We start from the raw sequence: 20,142 nt of genomic DNA on the forward strand, positions 1-20,142 counted from the left end.
GCAGGACTTCACTGCCCCACGCAAGTCTCAGGGGACAGCACATGATAATGGAATAGCTTCTCTTTGTCAAAGAGCAGTCTTTTTAGAAGGCAGCCTCTGCCAACCCCCTTTCTACTTTTGAACATCTTCTCAAAAGACTTTCTCATTCCAGCCATGAGCCTTCCACCACCGACTGAGAAACCAGAGCAGTTGTCCAGCCCAGAGCACAGTCTTTTCTAAAAAGAAAGTACAGGTATATGAACTGATGGCTGTGCTACAGCTACCCAGAGCTTCTCATTTATAACCTTATTTCTTGCATCCAAAAGAAGGCTCAAAAACACACACAAAAAAATGTGCAGTTCTTAATGCAACATGAAATTCCTACATACATTAATAGTCAGGCTAAGTTTCTTGAACACTAATGCTGAGGAACAATAGCCATAAGTGCATGACTAACTCTCTTTAAACAGTCTGCTGTGCAGAATCAAGGAAACATCTGTTTTTACAAACTGCCCACTGCTACAGTCATGGTGAAGCCTGTCACTACATGGAATTTAGAAGCCATTCAGGTACAGACACAAAGAGTGATTCAGTCTCTGTGCAGCTCTCATTCAGGTTTCTGCAGTACAAAATGGCATCCAAATGCTTAAGACCGTATCACTCAGGTTTAAATTACTAGTTCGGCCCAAGATTCTCTTTGTTGCCCGAGGCAAATCTTTAGGGCCTCACTCAAAAAAACACTTAAGCATATGTGAAAACTGTATCAAAATCAACAGAACGTATATAAAAAAAAACCGCCATTCTTGAGTGTTTTGCTTAACTACAGAGTTAGTTTGTGCCCAGGTCTCCAAACTGGAAGGAGGTAGTCTTTCCCACCTCCCATCCTTTCTCTATCCCTAGAGTTAAGAGCTGGATATTCTGGACAGGATTATTTATCATCATATAAAGGTAGAGATACTGCAACAGTAGAAGTCCAACTGTAAAGATGTTAATACAAATGTTACGGATTCATTTCTGGTATGATTATACAGACCAAGACCTGAGTGTACCCGCTAAACTATATATACATAGATAAAACTGTCCAAACAACTAACTTTAATAACAAACCCAATTTAACTAACAGAATAACCTAGATAAAATTCCAGATGTCTCTCACACATGGTAAATTAAAATACCCTGTAATAAAGTTCAGAGTACACTCCCACAAAGCTAACATCATATGAGGAAATATAAACAAAAACAGGAAAAAAGTTTGTCTTATTCACAAAAGTCACATCCCATATTTACTAAGCTTTTTCAAACACATTATGCTGCTGATTAACAGTAATGCCTTAAGGCACAACCTTTTTCCTTTTTCTAATCTTCAGAGTTAAAAAATGCTTTGAAATATCACCGAGACATATAATTCTTACTCAATGCTAATGTTGGAGAGCACCCTTTAATTTAGAATGTGGCACTTCTAATTCATAAAATTGAGTCAAGTAGGAAGATCATGATGAATTCAGATCCTATCCTGAGTACAATGAAACTTCAAACAGTGCTGAAAAAATGAAAAACAGCTGAGCTAATAAAAAACAGACCCTGCTTAAACAATCTTTCATCAAACAAATTTCACCTACGTTGTTAGTCTTGGAATTTGGGAAAGTAGGAGGAGTCAGCAAGGTCTGAAGAGGAGATGTGAAAGCATATTTGGGAAATATGTAATATTTAGCAAATTAAGAAAGCTGACAACCAAAGCCAGACTCTGACCTCAGTTATACTGGTGTAAATCCAAACTAACATCACTGACTGTAATGGAATAACTCTGGATTTACTCCATGTTAACTGAGATCAAAACCTGTTCAAGAAGACAGAATATCAAAGTGGAAAAAATGGCTTTTGTATCTACCCAATGGGATGTTTCATTGCAAGTAACTAAGAAACTGTTTAATGCTATGTAGCTACAACACAAAAGGTGAGATGGGCTTGAGCCATCGCAGAAATATCCACAGCCAATATTTCTTAAGTTTGAAAGGTTTTAAGCGTTTCAAATCTGCCTCTAAACAAGCTTTATGCAAATTAAAGAGTTAATTCAAAACATGCTTCACTTTAGTGCTTTTCTTGTTTGCCTTTTTCATCTCAAACCATGCTCTTTACAAAACAAGACCTACCCCCATGAAATAGGCATGCAATAGCATCTCCTAAGTAGCTTCCCTCATGACCTTTACAGAAATAAATTTGTCCTCTCATACCACTTGCTAAGGTAGAGCTCCATCTCCATAATCTACCACACACCTCTACACTGTGGAGTATTTCTGCATCTTCCCTCTAAAATTAAAAACATGGGTACGTATGAAAATAGGTACCACGGTTCACTTTAACAGAACAATATTCAATTACTCTTTCAAGAGTGAGGAAAGGGATGAGTTTTTACAGTAATGACATGATCACCACTTTTCACACCCTAAGCATGAACAACAGTAATATTCAGAACAAAGCTCGATACACAAAACAGTCACATTTTTTTCTCCCATTGTCATCATTCCCAGAGACTGTCTATATTTGCACACACACAGAACCTGTGTAACTCAATCTTTCCAGTTCAATTTAGTTCACTAGCACTAGGGATGCTCATTCCCTTCCCACTGCAGCTATGCCAGCCAAACAAACTGGCAGCCCCGCTCTACAGAACTGTCCTAACATAAGTCATCACCTCCTCTGCTGGGCAGCAAAGCGGTTCACGCACACTCTTTCTAACCAAGCTAGCAAGCTCAAGGAGTTTCAGCAGTCTCTGCTAACCTGGACCATTTTGGAATGAACTTAGAATTGCAAAGCAGCACCCATGGCTAAGGATCAGAAAAGGTCATAACCTCAGAGAAGAGGAAAGCAGATAGCAGTGCAGAGCAGTAATTTTTTCATCCAACACAGCTACACCTTTAAGAACACGTAGGTCAACAGATTCAGGCAAAATTTCAGAGAACAAAATATCAGAGTCCATCGGTCCAATTCAGACCCAGAACAAACTCTAGAAACATACTAACTTGCACGGCCAATATGCAAAGTGAGAATGATACACTCCCCTGTTACCACCCTCATTCATGTAAGGCAAACATCAGCCATCAGACACACCAAAAGGAGCGAGGGGAAGTTTTCTCCATCATCTCCTACACAAACTTATTTGTGGCTAACACAGCACTCCTTCAGAGCAAGAATATGTTGCCTTTAGCAGCAACACATTTCACCACCAGGATCCAGTCTGTATAAGCAAAGGATACTCCAGACTGCCAAGAAATCTTGAGATAAAGGAGGGGAGTGCTGAAAAGGGACACTGAACCTCTGTGGGAAAAGGGTCAATGGAAACTTAGAGGAAGGGATGGGCTGAAGGCAGAGACGAAGAAGATAAAAAGATGTGGGAGTCTGACAGATTAGGAAAGAAAGGAAAAGAAGGAATAAACATTTCAGGGACAAATAAGTGCCTTGTCATTAACACAGAGGACTGAATCAGGAGTAAGTCACATTAATTCCCTGTGCTTTGATTCAGCTGACGTAAAGTTTGAAGAGGGAAGACATGACCTAAACAAAACAAAAACCCAAAACACAAAAAACCCCACTCACCTGAAGTGCCCTAAGACACCAAGATGCAGGTTTTTAAGTAATATGTTGTTAAACCAGGAAGCGACAAGCACCACTGCCTAAGTGGCATGTTATGTTCTCCAAATGCTGTAGGAAAGCAGTCAAAATGTTACTCCAAGCAGTGCTTGCCACATCTTCCTTCAGCAGACTACCAGGGGCTACAGTGGGTACTCAAACTCTGATAAAATTCAGTAGTTAACACGTGCTCAGTGATGCTAAAGCTCTCCAATTAAAACCACACTATTACTGTGTCAGTGCTGTACAAGCTAAGTAACGTAAAATGGAAAAGTGCCACAATGCAAAGTGATTTGCCCAAAGATTGGCAACAATCATAGTGTCTCTACCTGGGTGCTCGAGCTACTGTTCTTTTTCTTAAAACCATGTGCTTGCCTAACCGTTTCACCTATTTACAAACTAAAAAACTAGCTCTGACACAGTTGTAAAGTCACAGTGTCTTGAGGATTTTAGTAAACAGAACTATAAGTGAATATGGGACATAAAAGAACAGACAGGATAGTGTGGTTTCTAAGGCAGAGGACTTAATTTTTCCTGCACAACCTTCCTCCTCTTCTTCTGTTCCTACATAAATTATAAATGCAAAAGCATACTAGTTCAGTGAACTAACTAAGACCTCACTAACTAAACAAAAAGCTCCGTCCTTTGGAAAACAGACTCGGACATACCATTGTACAGCTTAAGAGAACTCAGGAAATGTTTCACTGATATTCAGCATCCCCAGAGACACTTAACTTCAGCTCATGAAAACACACTGGTGTCCAAAGCATGAAAGTTACAATGGCTTCCTGCTTACACCCCCCAGGCTATGAATCTAATTTAAACAAGATGGCAGGAATCCAGCAGTAACCTATAGTCATAGATTAGAGCTGCTATGCTGAGCAAACAGACCAGACTGTGTTAGCTCGGACTACAGCAACACAAGACATTCCTTCATTTTCATTTACTTATGCAAACCCACCCCCACTCACTCCGCTTCACCAGGGTTTTTCCAGTCTGAAAACCTGGGGTCCCATTCTGCTTTTGGTTACATCTCATTGCAGACAAGCTCTACTGGTTGTAATTTATCCTATAGTTATAAAGTTGATATTGGGAATTTGGCTCTACTATGTATCAGGCTACATGAAATTGTCCTTTAAACCTGTCTTCACATTTTGTAGTCCTATGTCTGGGAAAGAACAGCAGAGGAAGGAAGGAATTACAGCTCCTGTGAAAACGCTGAAGCACTGAAACATAGACCTACAGCTCACTCCCTCTCAATCCCAGTTCTGCAACAGGCTCTGCACCGTGAGGGGGGCAGCTGTCTTCCTGAAGAGCTAGCACCTTGAAAGAATAGTTTAGAACCCTCTCTGCACAATGCTCACACATCCAAGCTGGTTTTGGGAGTCCCACTGTGTTATACACAGGCTCTGAACACTTATTTGCTTGATTCATTGTACCTAACATCACACACTAACTTGTATTACCAAGAGCATATGGTAAGGAAGCCACTATTGCAGAGCGAACAGATGAGACTGCTAATAGGGATACATTACTGAAAATAAATTCAAATTCAACACTTTCTCTTCCGTTGCATGTGATGTGTGCAACTTGTTGGGTTGGTGTCTGGGAACTTGTCGTTTTCAAATATGCATATATATTACCAGTAATGTTTTGCAGACTGAAATATGTGGCTTAGTATATTTTAGGAAAAGGGCTACAACTTGAGCAGAGCTGGAAAACTGCACGCAGTTCTCCATGAAGAGGAACAGCAAGAATGCCAAAGAAAATCAAGATGGAAGAGTACATGGGATACAGAACAATAAGTTAACGTATCTTCATAAATATGCACAGCCTGTTTACATTTGCAATACACATTAACAATGTGCATCACAACCCCGACTTGTGGCTTATCCCCACAGAGATTTTCAGTCTCATAGCTGCCAGTATTACTCCTTTAGCTTATGCAGAAACGGTCTCTGCTGAACACCCCAGGTTCAAATCCTGCTGACAACCTGCGGTAAGGACAAATGAGGTGTAAAACATTCTCATCAGCCACATCACTTGGCATCCACCAACACCCCCTGCAAAGCAGACACACAGCCCTCAGTTTATGCTGGAGCTGCCTGCAGAGGCTGCCTGTGAGCATTATTCAGGTTCAGCTCAAAATGCCTTACCAGGGGAGGTTCTTCAGCAGGGCTGAAGGTCTGGGGTCAGATCAGGACCAGGGAGGACATCATAACCTATTCCCCCATGTGAGCTAAGCTCATCTGAGCACTCAGTATCCATACAGTAGGATGACAAACAGGATAAAAATAAATCCCAGGGTCTGTTATTTGGACAGTCAGCCCCAGAGCAGGAAAAAGTCAGAAAGAGAGCGCCTCTCACTTGACTTCATACCTCCTAAAGTCAAGGCTTCAACTGAAACTGAACTAACCTTTGCTCCCTCTACATCCAGTGAAAGGAAATGAGACCTCCAAGGAATATTTAAAAATTCACAAGCAATTAATTGCTCCATAAAGGTGCCTATTTCTTTCTGTGAATTACAGAAAGAGCCTTTGAGTAGCTAGTCTCTCACTGAGGTTCTCCAGTTAAGTGCCTAAAGTGAAGTGGGATGAATCCTATCCTCAGTGTCATGGCTTCACGTATCTTGACATAACATGATCCCATTCAAGTCTTTCAGGAACACGAAGTCATTGTGCTTCTACTCTGGCAAAAACAGGGAAAAAGCTCAGCTCACATCTACAGTTACCAAAAAATAGGTTGCACATGTTCTTCAAAAGGCAACAAGATAAGTTTAACCTTAGACCACAAGGGATATGTGTGATGTAAACCACTCCCACTTAAAACTATAACATTGCAAACTATCCTATACAAAATCCAAACCTTGGATGCAGAGTTCACCCAACAACTGCATAGCATGAATCCAGAATAGGCATAACTGAAGGATCTCATAGATAAGATCTGAGAGCAACACACCTAAAACATGAAATCCTAAACACTGGCAATAGTTATTAAAAAATAATTATATTCAACAACATAATTAAAGGGTAAAACACATTCTTCCTGGAAGTAGTAAAGCATATGAAACAGCCAGCCCAGAGCTCATTTCATTAAATCTATCCTATTTCTTCTAACAAGACTGTTGATTATCAAGGCATGGCGAGCTGATCAAGTAACACCATCAGCCTCTTTCAACAGAGAAATTTTGCTATTTGCAAATTGAAAAACATATGTTCCCAATATTTTGCCTGATGCATGCATCTCCTTCAAAACCAAAGCCCACAGCATATGCCAAAAATCAAATCATTGACTGGAAAAATATATACCAACTGGCATCTGAGAGCTTTCTCCATCTAAAGGGTTCCTCCTGTCATTCTTTAGGTCATATTTAAAATCCATGAACTAAATGAAATATCCGCTCCTTCTCCCTGCTCCTTAATCCAGCCTACCAAGACCCTCAGCTGACTGAACTGAATCCACTCTAGCACAAATTCCAAGCAGCCTCCACTACATGCAAAAAAAGCATAAAGCACAAGTCAGAAAGACTACAGAGTCACATACCTCAAGTCCACGCAGCATAACAGAAATAGCTGTGAGGTTCCTGACAGGTTGCTACAGCAGGATGAAGAATGTCACAGACACATAACAAAGCACTGACCCAATATAAACTCAATTTGCTCACCGTTGGTTAAGAAAAGTTCAAGGACAATTTGTACCAGCAAATGGAGCCCCATCACTCCCTTCCCCCTTACACAGGAACAAGTATTGTTTACCCCCCTGCAGTTAACATGTGACACACCTCTGTATCACACCATATAGCGCTTTCAAAAGCCATGAGAACATGTCCCCGTACCTGATCCAAATCAAGCACTGCTGGATGGTTGTGCAGCATATGGAGCATGGATTAAGGATCACAGGGTCTCAGCTTCAGCAGCCTTTAGTTCTTGGTGGGTTTTTTCCCCCATTCATTCTCCTCTGAGAACTTAAGTTCCTCTCTTCAGTAAAGGCATTCACTATTAATTCCCCACCACAGAAGGCACTGATTTTTCACAGTTATCTTCTAGCATTGCTGCTTTAAAAGAGCAAGGTTTCCATTTCAAGAGGCAAATATTCTCTGGTTAGCCTCCTTATCAACTTCCTTCTGTATACTTCACTGACAATTCATCTTACAATGAACACTATTGCCTCAGTTAAAGTGAGATAAAGATGTATATAATATGTATGCCTCCTTATTTATTTTCTGAGAATACACAGTAGTGAAATTACTGTTTTCTCCAGATGAAAAAGAGACAGAATATATCAATCTTGGGGAGGGCCAGCTTAGTCATAGCTCAAAAGCACTTGTGGATCTGCATCAAATATCTGCTTTTTATAAATCATTAGAAATTTGATTTATGGGCATTTAAACCAAATCAGTAGATGCATACATCACCAGAAATTTCTCTTTTCTTTCCATACTGTAGAGCTCCCATCAAGACTCATAGCCAATATGGCCTACTGTTAAACAATTATTGCCATGAATAGGATTAACTTGGCTGCTACACATGATTTTGTGTGGAAACAAAAGCTACTGCAACTTTTGAGAAATAAATTGAAAGGGGAAGGGAAGAAGAGGGGAAGGAGCATGGAAGAGTCCTAAGACTACAAACACAGCTCTTAAACTGTTGGTGTACCTTCTCCCCATCGTTCCCAGTCATCAGACGTTGCTACCTTAGATGAGACTAACAATCATCCCCTGCTTCACAAGGAGGAGAAAGCGCAGTCCTCAGCTGCCCAGGCAGGCAGAGAATACAGCTTCAACAGATCCTCCTTCCACACAGCATTTCTGAGGGATTAAACCATATTCACTGCTTGGTAATTCAGGACATGGTAAAATACGCTGTGCAGCCACTTTTTATCAGGGGCAAGGGCTCACGGTTTTTCAGTTTACTGCACCAGCTTGATCACTTTCTAATCTGGTTCAGTATTGTCTTATATTTCTTCAAGATCAACCAATAAATAGTTCAAGCAACGGAAATAATATGGCAATACCTCTAACGGGAAAGCAGGGACAGCAGCAGCTCAAGACCAACCAGAGCTTCACGCTGTCACTGTGTGGATTTGTGCTGCTCTTTAAATGTGTATTTTTTGACATGCGCCTACATGTCTACACTGATGTCTCCAAGAACAGTGACAAGTGGCTTCTCAACAGGTTCAGTTCACTGCAAATGATCTAAAGACACAATTGTATCTGGACTGGAAGTTACAGAACCTACACGCCACCCTTCTCAGTAAAGTGTGTGATCCTCCAGCAAAGTCTACGTTTTGCTGTCTTCAGAAAATACAATAGTAGTAAGCGATAAGAAGGAAAACCTACAATACTGTGAAGTGTAAGAGTTTTTCAGGTGCGTAGAGGGATAATAGCAATATAAAGATTCTAAGGCAACTAATAGAAAGCTCTCACATTAAAACCTACTGTATCTGGGAGTGAATTTAAAACTCTGTCCCATTCTTTGCTACATTGTTGCATACCTAATGGTTGAGTTTTCAGTGGCACTGTAGTAGTGACGGCTATTTAGGACACAACATCTGTAGTGTCCTCTGAGAAACTCCAGAAGCTATAGAGAACCGGCATACACTGCTAAATAGCAAGCCTTGTTTACTAAATGACATCAGTAATAACTATTGGAACAGAATAACTCTGGGATGCATTACTAATGAGCTACAGAGCTTTTCACTTAATTGTCACCATTTGGAGCTGGGGATAGCAAAACAAGTAGCTTCTGTATAAGTTCAGAGGCAACAATTTCAAATGTGACATGAAAAGTAATCCATAACATAAAGCAAAAGGGAATTACATATTTGAGGCATTATCACTTTTTTTCCTAAGGAAAAGACCATCTCCATTGTATCTTCAGGTAAAAACAGGGATAAAATCCTTGCCTTTGCAAGAAAGATTCCAGAATCAGTGGGAAAATTTACCACTGTGCATACCTTCGGGGCTGTACAGGCAGAGTTAAAACAGTAGTAAAACAAGTTGTATGTGATGTGAAGTTGTATGTGATGCCTATTAAGGCAACTTGGATGATGCTACGTTTCTGCCATGTCAAAGATTTTGGAGCTTCTGGCAATACTGTCTTCTGTAATCTATATAAACAGCTACTTTTTGAAGGACCCCAGATAAATCCTTCCAGAGGATCAAGAAAACAGCCACGTAATCACATAGAATTGATTTTATGGATATCACAATGTCTCCATTAGGACAACCATAAGGTTTCAAAACCCTCATTGCACATACGGTTAGTATGGTTCTCACAGAAGTCTCAACAGAGACGGAAAACATCTGTAGGTGCTTTAGACTTTATCCTTATCAGCTTGTAGTTGTTCACTATCATATAGTATTGGTGATTGTCATTCAACAACAAAGAGGCAGTATTTGAGCCTTAAGAAAACAGCGTATTTCCTGCTGAAACTGTCAACGGCGAAATAATAAGTAATAATAACACTTCAACAGTTATAGCACAAAAGGGCAGATTTAACAGTTGTTATGCCCAATTCTGGTTATCATTTGTCTTCAGACATACCAAGACAGCACCAAACAGTTGTAAATTTACATTGCGTCTCCCAAAACATAAAAGAAAAACTCAAAACTTGGATTCGCGCTCATTACTGCTGTCACTGTAGATCTAAAGAAGTCCAAAATAAACCAAACCCAAAGAAACCTTACACAGCCTTTAGTTTTTCAGACAGGATTTTCAGAAACTTCTGAGGTCAAAGAGCACTGCTTTGAAAGATCAGCCATGACAACTTTAACCTGATATTCTGTGATGTATCAGTAGAGCTACTGCACCAGAACAGGGAAATCAGACTTGTTAAATTAGCACATTTTCTTCCTACTTTGGATTTTAGGAATAATAGGAAACCCACTGAACTCTCAAAATAAGACAATTCTCTTAATTAAGTGGAGAGAATAATTTTCTGTGTCTCTGATCCGACTCCTACCAGAGTTGGGGCAATTCTTCTCTTTCCTTCCTATAAAAACCATGGGATTTTGCCCATGCCAACATTTGCCAAACATTTGCCCACAGGAACTTCACTGGCAAGCAGTTTATTCCTCCTTGCCAACCTAATAATTTGTCTAGTTCAAATATTAGACAGCTTTCAAACAGTTTTACCTACTGTGGAAGGTAAGGAGACCCACTGGATGTGGACAGGAAGAGCTTCTGCCTAAAGACAAGCAGACCTTCCCCGAATCTACCAAGTCCTCTGTTCTCGATGGGCATTTTCCCATTTCCATCTCACTGTGTGGTTTGCAGAATACAACAGATTGACATGAGGTCTGCCAAAGATGCATGCACACAGCAACAACCCACTGAATCTTATTCTTTCTTAAGCAAAAGATATACTGTAAAATACTTACGGTATCCCTCGCCCCACCTCTTCTCTAACCCCCCTAGTTCCATGACAGTATACCCAAAACTCAGCTGAAAACTACTGTATTACACTCACACGGTGCTGAATGTCACCTGCCGAAGTACTAAGGAAGCTTATACCACACCACAGCACAGCTTATAATAGACCAACCTCCAATAAGTGCTATTACTCACCCAAAAACACAATGACACCAAGATGTCTCCATGACCCCTGGAATGAGGACTGCAACAGAACAGCACACCATAGGAGCTCCCAGATTTTCCTCATGCTGCCCCCATCCCTTGTACAAACTCTACTTCTGCAGTGCTGGCAAACTCAGATACCGGCACAAAATAACAAATTTCCCTTAAACTTGCCCTTGCCCCCGCCCCCGCTTTGGAAACTACTCCCATACTGTTTCTCCACAGCCATGTTCCCATTCTTTAGTAAAACCAATACCAAGCCTTGAAGCATTTCTTCTCCACAGCCAAAGGAACCAGAGAGAATCCTGAAGACAATGACCACCTTCTTCAGGCTACACAAGAAAAACCATTCAACTTTTCCTGACTGGGAAATGGTTTTGGACAACCTATTTATATACATTCAGCCTTTGCCTGAAAATGTTAAAAGACGCCCACAAATCTGAGAGCAAAGCCTGAGGCCAAAGACCTCAAGGGACAGAAGAATGCAAAAGGATAAGTGCAGGGCAACGTGCTGGAGGAAAGCCAGCAGGAGAGTCCAACACAAGAAACCTGCTGGGTGGTAAAGAGGCAGCAATACTGTTTACCTGTAGATACAGAAATGACAAAGTGGTGGCTCATATTGGGAAGGCTGGCCATGCAGTCACAGCAGTTGAACTAAAAACAGGAAAATTTCAGCTGAGCATGGGTAGAAGTTTTATTGCTACACTCAGAGGACAATTTGTTCTTCGCCACTTATAAGTGTCTTTTTTCAAGGCGTAAGTTAACATGTAAAGGAAAGCGTACACTTCTCCATTTCTGCACACAGCTTTCCATCTCCTTTTATTATCCATTTGTATAACCGCAATACTTTCTTGTATCAGGAAGTATGAAAAATTTTAATTCCATTAATACCCTAATTTTAATGTCATGTTCCTCCTCTGGAAAAAACATTATTTCTTCTTCATTATAACTTCTAAAAAAAAAAAGCTAGCAAACCTGCAAAATCCAAAGTTCTCAGACCTTTCATATGACCTTCTGAACTTGTTCCAAGCTAGCATGTGGCTCAGCAGCCTACTCGTTGTTATGGATATAGCACTGCAAGTCTGTTAAATAAAGGAGACCCCAGGTTATAATGTTAAGCATAATTATGGGCCTTTACTCCCAGATATAATCAGAGCCTTACTCTCAAAAAAAAAAAAAAGAGGAATGGGATCAAGGAGAAAAGAAAGAAAATTGTATTTTTAGTTCTTCTACACATTTACTATGTGACCCTAGGTGGATGACTTAAGTTCAATACTATTTTCCCATCTGAACAAAGCAGTATTAACGTTTTCCCTTTTCTCACATAGGCAATATATTGCCTATCTGATTTGTAAGAAAAAGACTTAGGAGATGCTCATATGGGAGATTTGTAGACACTCAGAGTATTAACAAGCAAACACCATCCTGTGCACTAGGAAGCCCAGAGGTTATATATTCCCTTAATTTTACTTGTAATTAAAACAAGTTACTGGAGTTTGGTCTATAAAATAGTCATTCACACTAAAGGAATGCTTGATTAAATCACGCAGAGTCAGAGTTATTACTGGTATAATTCCATCAGTTTTACAGAAACATACTAGGGATGAATTTGTCCTCTTAGGCTTATTTTCCATTCCAAAATTCCTTAATGGCATAAAGAAAAAATAGAAAAGCTGGCCACAGATGTTAAATAACGACATTCTGAGTCCAATCCCATTTCACCAGGATACAATGGGAGTTAGTTAGTAGGAGATCAGGACCCACAACACACAACTACAAAAGCATTTCCTGATCTTAAGCTTTAGCTCCAATTCAAAATTTTCCTGTGCCAACTCTTCTTAATTCAGGATTTATTTTTTTTTAACCTTTCCCCCACCCCAGTCTTTCCATTGAACACAAATCTGGCAAGAGATTTCTTTGTCAACAGCCCTTTTTACTATCTGTGATCATGTTTAGGTATTGAAAAACCACAATAAAAAAATTCCTGTAACCTGTTACAGCGTTGCACATGCTTACACATGAAGCAGAATCCAAAACAAAAGGCTTTTTCAAAATGGAGCAGCATACCACCAGGTGGTACAGCACTGTCAGAATGTGAAACCCATTACAAACGTTTTCTGTAGGTCGTAAGTCTGGGCTATGCCAAAACTTCAGGCTCAATGCTAAAAAATATACTTGTTAGTTATTACTGTTTTACCAAAATACCATTGCAGTAGTCATAAGACTACATTTAAATCTACCAAAGACCACAATGTGTTGGCATATCACAATGCAGCATTAATATGCAGCATTTTAGTAACAGTGTAGTCCAGTATGACATAGGAGGATTTCTAAATATCTCAAATTATTTATAATTCAGATATACCTTGTGTGATGTCAAGGACTCTTCCAAGACACATTCTTGTATGGTGCTGGTGATTACACTCTCCTTGGCAAAAATTGTTTATGGTGTTTGGAAAGCACTTGAGCTGCTTCGCTAATCAGTACTAACCAAGCAGCACTGCAAAGTGAATGACTGGGGCACTGTTCAGCAAACACTGTGCAACATAAATTAGGAGAACAATGGACTTAAAAGCCTAATCCACACCAGTTTTACACTGTAATTATCTATCCACAGTGTATCTAGATTAGGACACCTCTATACAAAGAGAAGCTCCTTGGTGCTGAGGTCCAACTATATATATGTTGCACTCCTTGTAGAGTCCCATTTGCCTCACAGACAACAGTACCTCACAAAAATATCAAGAACATTTGTCTGTTGGGCAGCTACATACAAAGCTCTTTTTTGAAGAAAAATTATAAGTTGAGCAAATAACGAGACAACTGGGGGGGGGGGGGGGGGGCGGGCAGGGAGGAATAATGTCATGGTTTAGTTGAGCAGTCTTCAGAAAGAAGAACACTAGGTACAATTGGACACTGAAATACAAGCCAAGCAATACATTTTATTAGATTTTTGATAAAAGTTACTTCTCCACAGACTCAAAAAAGATGTTAAAGAATAGGTCACAACTGTATTTCTTGCATTTTCTTTTCAAGTGCCTAAGCTTGGTCATCATCAGATAAAAGATACCGGATTATCAGCAGTCTCAACTGCTACATCCATAAAATTCAAGACGCTGGACTGAGGTATGTTCTTCTAACTCTAAGAAAGATGTAGAGAAATACTTTTCAGAAATTAAGACAAAATTAAGTTTAAATTATACATTCTCCACTTGCAAACAGCTTTATGTCCTCACAAGTTACCCATCATGCTAAAAGGTAAGGCCCCCTCTGGTTGTGCAGGGAAGTTGGACTTCCATATAGAGACATCTAACAGGATAGATCAATATATGTTTGCCAGCAGTTCTTTGTTGTATAGGTCAGCTCTCTGCAGGTTTAAGTTTCAGTTACTCTACTGAATGAAATCTAGCATTTGCCAAGGGAAGGGATCTCCTGTGGAAAGGGAGGGAATGGGGGAGGAAGCAAGGAAACAAGAAGCCTGTGAGGGAAAAAAATATGAATCAAGCAGAGGAAGGTGGCAGTGGGTTTGTTGCTAGTGAGGTATGTACAGAGCAATAAGGTGGTGGTACAACAAAGCAGGGTTAAAAGTATCAGTCTGTAACAGAAGAAAAGACCCTGGGGAGCCTGTGGAAGCAAGAAGGTTAGGGAGATGGGAGAAAAGGAATGAAAAGGAGAAAACGTGAACAAGAAAAACTGAATGAGGAAGAGAAAACACATGGGATAAGAAAGGAAAAAAAAGTAGTTACTGAAACAAAGGATTTGAAAGTGGCCTATGATGAAAGCTAAGCATTGGAACTACCGGTGGTATAAAAGCTGGAACTTCTTTCTACTGAGGATTCACAAGAACAAAGGACCATCCACACAAACCTGCAAACTAAAAACACCATTCAAGATCATCTTCTTGCTCTCATGTTTGGTGTAGACACCCAAGCCCTCTGAAAAACAGAGCTATCGTTTGTCGGTGAGCAGAAAGGGAAGATGTCTAAAGTGTGATTATGGAGAGAAAATAAAAACAAAACACTCCCAACCCATCATGTTGATGTGCTGCCCCATCCAAGGAGAACTACCCACTTGATTTTCCAACAGGATATAAAAGTTTTAGGCTCTACACTTAACCAAAAACTTTTCCTTCTTGCTTACTTCTGTGGCCTGACGCTTTTTAAGTCCCATATATGTTTGTTACATAAAATAACAACAAGAGAGGAGGAGAAAAAGAAAGTGGCACCAAAGGTGAAAACAGTAAGGTACACAAACAGACCCTTTTGTGATAGGATGCTCTGATACCACAATGATGGACTCTTTATAAGAAAAAAAAATAGAGAGCCTGCACAAGCTTATAGATAGCAAAACAGCAAAATTTGCAAAGACATGTTTTGCTCTAACTTTCCAAGCATTTGGTTTAAGGTATTCATAACAATAGCAAACATGTATCTTGTAGGCAGAAGTATCCATGACTGGGGGAAATAGAAGAGGTGTGTGTTTTCATTTGATATCTCTGCAAAAATTGAACTCTTAAGAATTGTCTTCTGGAACACCATATTCTGAGATATTCCATGGAAACCAGAACCAGAAAGGTAATGTTCAAGGGCTTTTTTTCCTATTCTTTGATTTTATTTTTTTTTAAAAGGAGCGTTGACCACATAGTAGAGCGCACATCACCAGCCTGAGGCATCCCGTTCCTATTTCCTCTTCAAATCACCAGAAGATATTTGACAAGGAAAGAGGAGGAAAGCCAGAGAAAAGGGATAGGAAGGGAATAGAAAACAGATGCTGAAAGAAAGGAACGCACAATGTACAGCAGAAAGAAAAATAAGGTAGAATGAGGGAAAGAAGTAAGAACCCAAACCAAAAAAAACCACACCATATAAAGATTCTAGATTATTTCAGTGCAAGTTTCTGGATGCAAACATGGAACAAGACGACCAGGCAGAAGTGCAGCTGTACTATGTATGTTCATAAGTGTATTCCCATAGAAGGGCACTGGAAAAAAAAAATAAATTAGTAGCTTCATTCCTAGCATACATGTTCTCTACTAGGGTAGGTCACTGAAGTTACCCTAGCTCGTGTTAAAACAATTAAGAAGAGTGTTTGATCCCCTAAACTACTATTTGGTGCCCACAGTGCACTTGGAGTCCACTTCAGTTTATGCTGAAGGCTTTTGGGAGGTATTTGTCCGCAGGGAGACAAGGAGGGGATTCAGAAAGCCTACTCACTACCGGCGAGCCGTCGCAGCGGAGAGGCCCGCCGCGGCAAGCACGGCCAAGGTGTGACAGGGACGCTTGTGCTCCCGCGCCCTGGAAGCGCGGGGATCCCCAACCTTTCAAAAAGGGCAGGACCTCCGCCGCCGCCCGGCCCGGGCTGGCCGGCTCCGCTGCCGGCCCCGAGCCCACCTCGGCGGGACGGCGGAGCCCCTGCCCGGAGCCCTCCCGCACCCTCCCGGGGGAAACCCCTACCTGGATCGTGGAAAGGCACCAAGGCGAAGTTGTAAAGCGGTCTCTTGGGTCTTTTCAGCGACGTTTCCAGGATCTTGGATGCCCCCTCGATAACTTGCACCAGGTCATCGTACATGGAGCCGGTCACATCAAAGACGAAGGCCAGGGTGGAGGCTCCCTCCGGCACCGCCTCGCCGCCGGGCTCGGGCGCGGCGCAGGGGCACCGGGCGAGCAGCAGCACCGCGAGGAGCAGCGCGGCGCCCAGACCCGCTCCGCTGCCCCCGCGGAAAGCCATTTCCCCCGGCAGCCGAGAAGGAGGCACTTGCAACGCCCGGCCCGGCAGAGCACAGAGACCGCCACCACCCGCCCCGCTCCCCGCGGCGCGGAGGGCAGGAAGCGCCGCAGCTTTTGTCTGCGCGCCGCTGTGGCCCCGCTCCGCCTTCCTTACCCGGCAGGGCTGGGGCAGCGCCGCCCCGAGGGAGCAGGGAGAGTCCCGTCCATGCCGCGGGCTGCGGCTGCCGCCTCAGGAGACCCGGCTGCGGACTGAGGCGGTGGCGTCCGGCCCGCCCCGGCCCGGCCCCGGCCCCGGCCCCGGCCCCGGCCCGCCTCCCGCGGCCCCTGCCCTCACCTCAGGGCCCCCTCCCGCCGCCACCCAGAGCGGGGCGGGCCGGGGCTGAAGCCGACCCTCGCACCTGGCTGCCTCCCCCCTCCGCTCCAAGCCCCCGGCCCCGAGGCGCCCCGCGCGGGACCCTCCCTGGGGGGAACGGGTGAGGTACGGACCTGCCCCCCGTGGACCGGCCCCTGTCCCCACACCTGCTGGGGAGGTGAGGGCGGCGGTGCTGACCCGAGCCCATCCCTGGGAGGACAGCTGACTCTGTTTATTGTTGTCTTATTATAAACGCTTGATACGAGATTGAAATCGCTGCCCCAGTTCTCCTCTCGCTTTGCTTACACTTCCACAAGTCCTACCTGTAACCCAGAGGCTGGACTTTCTTCTTTCCTGTGAGGGTGACAGAGCAGTGGAACAGGCTGCCCAGAGAGGTTGTGGAGTCTCCATCCCTGGTGACATCAAAAACCCGCCTGGACACCGTCCTGTGCCCCCTGCTCTGGGTGTGCCTGCTCAAGCAGGGGGTTGGACAAGATGATCTCCAGAGGTCCTTTCCAACCCCGACCATTCTGTGATTCTGTGACCTCCCAAGGCCCCTACCAGCCTCAGTTTTCCTCAGCTCCTGTGAAAAAGACCCCAAAAGGTGACCAGGACCACGGCTCCAGGCTGTGGCAGTCTCTGGTGCAAGAAAAAGGCTGGCCAATGGAGAAAAGAAAGCAGCCAGAGTGGTGGTTTAACCTTGTTCAGGCGATGGGAGACATTAAAGGCTATATATATTTCAGAGCTCCTTAGTTGTTTAAGGGTGCAGCTACGTCCCAGCAGGCACCTTTTGAAAATGCAGTTCTAGGTGGCTTATCCAATGCCACACAAAGGACTGTGGGGAAAGCCAGGAGCCAAATTCACGTTGCTCCAGCTCAACCTCAGTGCGGCTATCGCAAGCCTGCCTTCCCATCAGCAGCATCATGCGCTGCAGGGAGCAACAGGACATCATTTTAAACACCACAAGAGAGGGAAATCACATTCTTTGTCTTCTGTGGGATGAATGAGGTGGATGAGGCTCACAGCATTTGCTGCTGTTAGAAAGGTGACCACGAAGCAGATTTTACCCCATTAGTTTCCCTCCTTATTTTACTACTATTAAAATTGGTGCTAAAATTGCACACTCAAAACCGTCATATTGTGACTGGAAAATTAATAATGTAGAAACATTGCTTATCCTAATCAAGTTATAAGCCTGGAATTGAATTATAAAAAACAGATGTTTACATTCTTTCTCCCCTTCAGCACTGATGTCATGAGAAGGAAGCACATAACCAGAGCTGTGCAAAGCATTCGCAATAAAACCCCAAACCATGGAAAACTTGCCTCATCTGTAGCTCTGCTAGCAGAAAACTCAGACCAGGTTTGTCAAAAATATTCACAAATCTTCTAAGTAGAGATGTGTTCAAGCCATAAAATAGGAATATGTATTTTGAACACCCTAGAGACTGGCAGCACTTGGATTTAAGGATTTCCTTCAATCCTTTAGGAAGATGAATTCCTGTTACATTTTTCCTCACAAAGAAAGCCACAATGTCCTTTCTGTCTTAAATTATTTCTCATTTACATGTAAACAAGCTAGAACAAACCTAGCGTCTCTATGAAAAAATAACCCTTTTGAACACATAGTGCTGCATCCCTAAAAAAAAGGCCATTTAACATGGGTTTTAAGGTACAATGTAAACAAAATCTTAATTTTGTAACAGTGGATACTGATATTTATTTTAGTTGCCTAACACTTTCCACTATAAAATATCCTTGAAGCTTGGAAATTCTAACACTATTATTCATAGCAGGCCTTTGAAATTTGCAGGAAGAAAGCCCTGTAGAAGAGGAAAGATTGTTTTTTTTTCTTCTCCAATGAAATTATTTTCATAGTTTGCCAAAGAATCATCTATTGAAAAAAAAAAATCACTGTGTTCCTTCTGACATGCTCTATGGTAAAGTTTCGACAGCATGCCAGAATAATAACTAAGCGCAAACACTCCGAGGTCAGGCCCATGCCACTGTCAAAGCACGCTGTAACAGAAACACCTGGAGATTATCAGGATGGGGGGTGGGGCCAGGGGGAAGGAAGGGGAGCAGGGCTGGGGTACACCCAAGGGGGCTGAGGTCCCCCCATCTCCCTTTAGACTGAGCTTTCTCACAGTGGGCCACCACCTTTACGATTTCTGACAGTCTCAGCATCTCTTTTGTATGCAACGACATCAGTTGTCTTTGAGAATTACTTCCTAATTTTGAACGTTTCTATCGTCACCTTGGTATTCTTTTCATGCCTGTTTTGGGGATGGAATCTGACATTTCGTTTATGCAATTTGGTAGCACAGAAGAATTCAACACATGTGGGCTTGGTTGTCTGGTTCCTTACCACCACACAGATATTGCCACTCTGAGTGTGAGCAAAGTGTTACCCATACAGACTATGCATCTATCCTGGGTAGTTGTAAATTGTTAGATGAGGTGGAGTAAAGAGTTAAGTCATTTAACTCCTTCTCTCTTTCTAGCTTGCCTCAAATATAAAAAGCATAAAATTTGTATGTTGAAGGGAAAATATACTAGTTTGGAAGACTGGGAAGGAAATAAAGTACTTTTTGCCCTTCTGGCATGTGTCTAAATCTGCTCTGTTTTGTAATTTGCAGCTAAAAATTATTAATATCCAATGGCTGCTAATGAAGAGTGAGTTGTGGTTTCAGTCCCGTTCATAGTAAACAAACATCCACTTCAAAAGCTGCAGTTTCCATCTGAAGGAGACTATCAAAATGATTGTTTTTAAAGCTGATGCTACTCCCTAATTACAGAACAAACTGCTGATACCAAAACAGATTCTCCTCCTGGGATCCCATGGACCACTCTCAGCAGGCTGCATCTACCAGAGCTCTTT

General features: G+C 42.2%; 1 protein-coding gene across 2 annotated transcripts in view; it reads right to left on the reverse strand.

The window, feature by feature from the left end:
* Positions 1 to 17,147, reverse strand: part of HMCN1 (hemicentin 1) — a 219,749-nt gene extending 202,602 nt beyond the window's left edge. Inside the window, exon 1 of one of the 2 annotated variants that reach the window (XM_064454369.1) lies at positions 16,637 to 17,147. In XM_064454369.1, coding sequence (XP_064310439.1) covers positions 16,637 to 16,910 — 274 coding nt within the window. In that variant the 5' untranslated portion in view covers positions 16,911 to 17,147. The remainder of the gene's footprint in view (positions 1 to 16,636) is intronic. The other variant, XM_064454370.1, reaches the window with a different exon arrangement.
* Between the last annotated feature and the right edge of the window lie 2,995 nt (positions 17,148 to 20,142).

Source organism: Phalacrocorax carbo, chromosome 6, assembly GCF_963921805.1.
Source record: "Phalacrocorax carbo chromosome 6, bPhaCar2.1, whole genome shotgun sequence".
NCBI classification, from domain to species: Eukaryota; Metazoa; Chordata; class Aves; order Suliformes; family Phalacrocoracidae; genus Phalacrocorax; species Phalacrocorax carbo.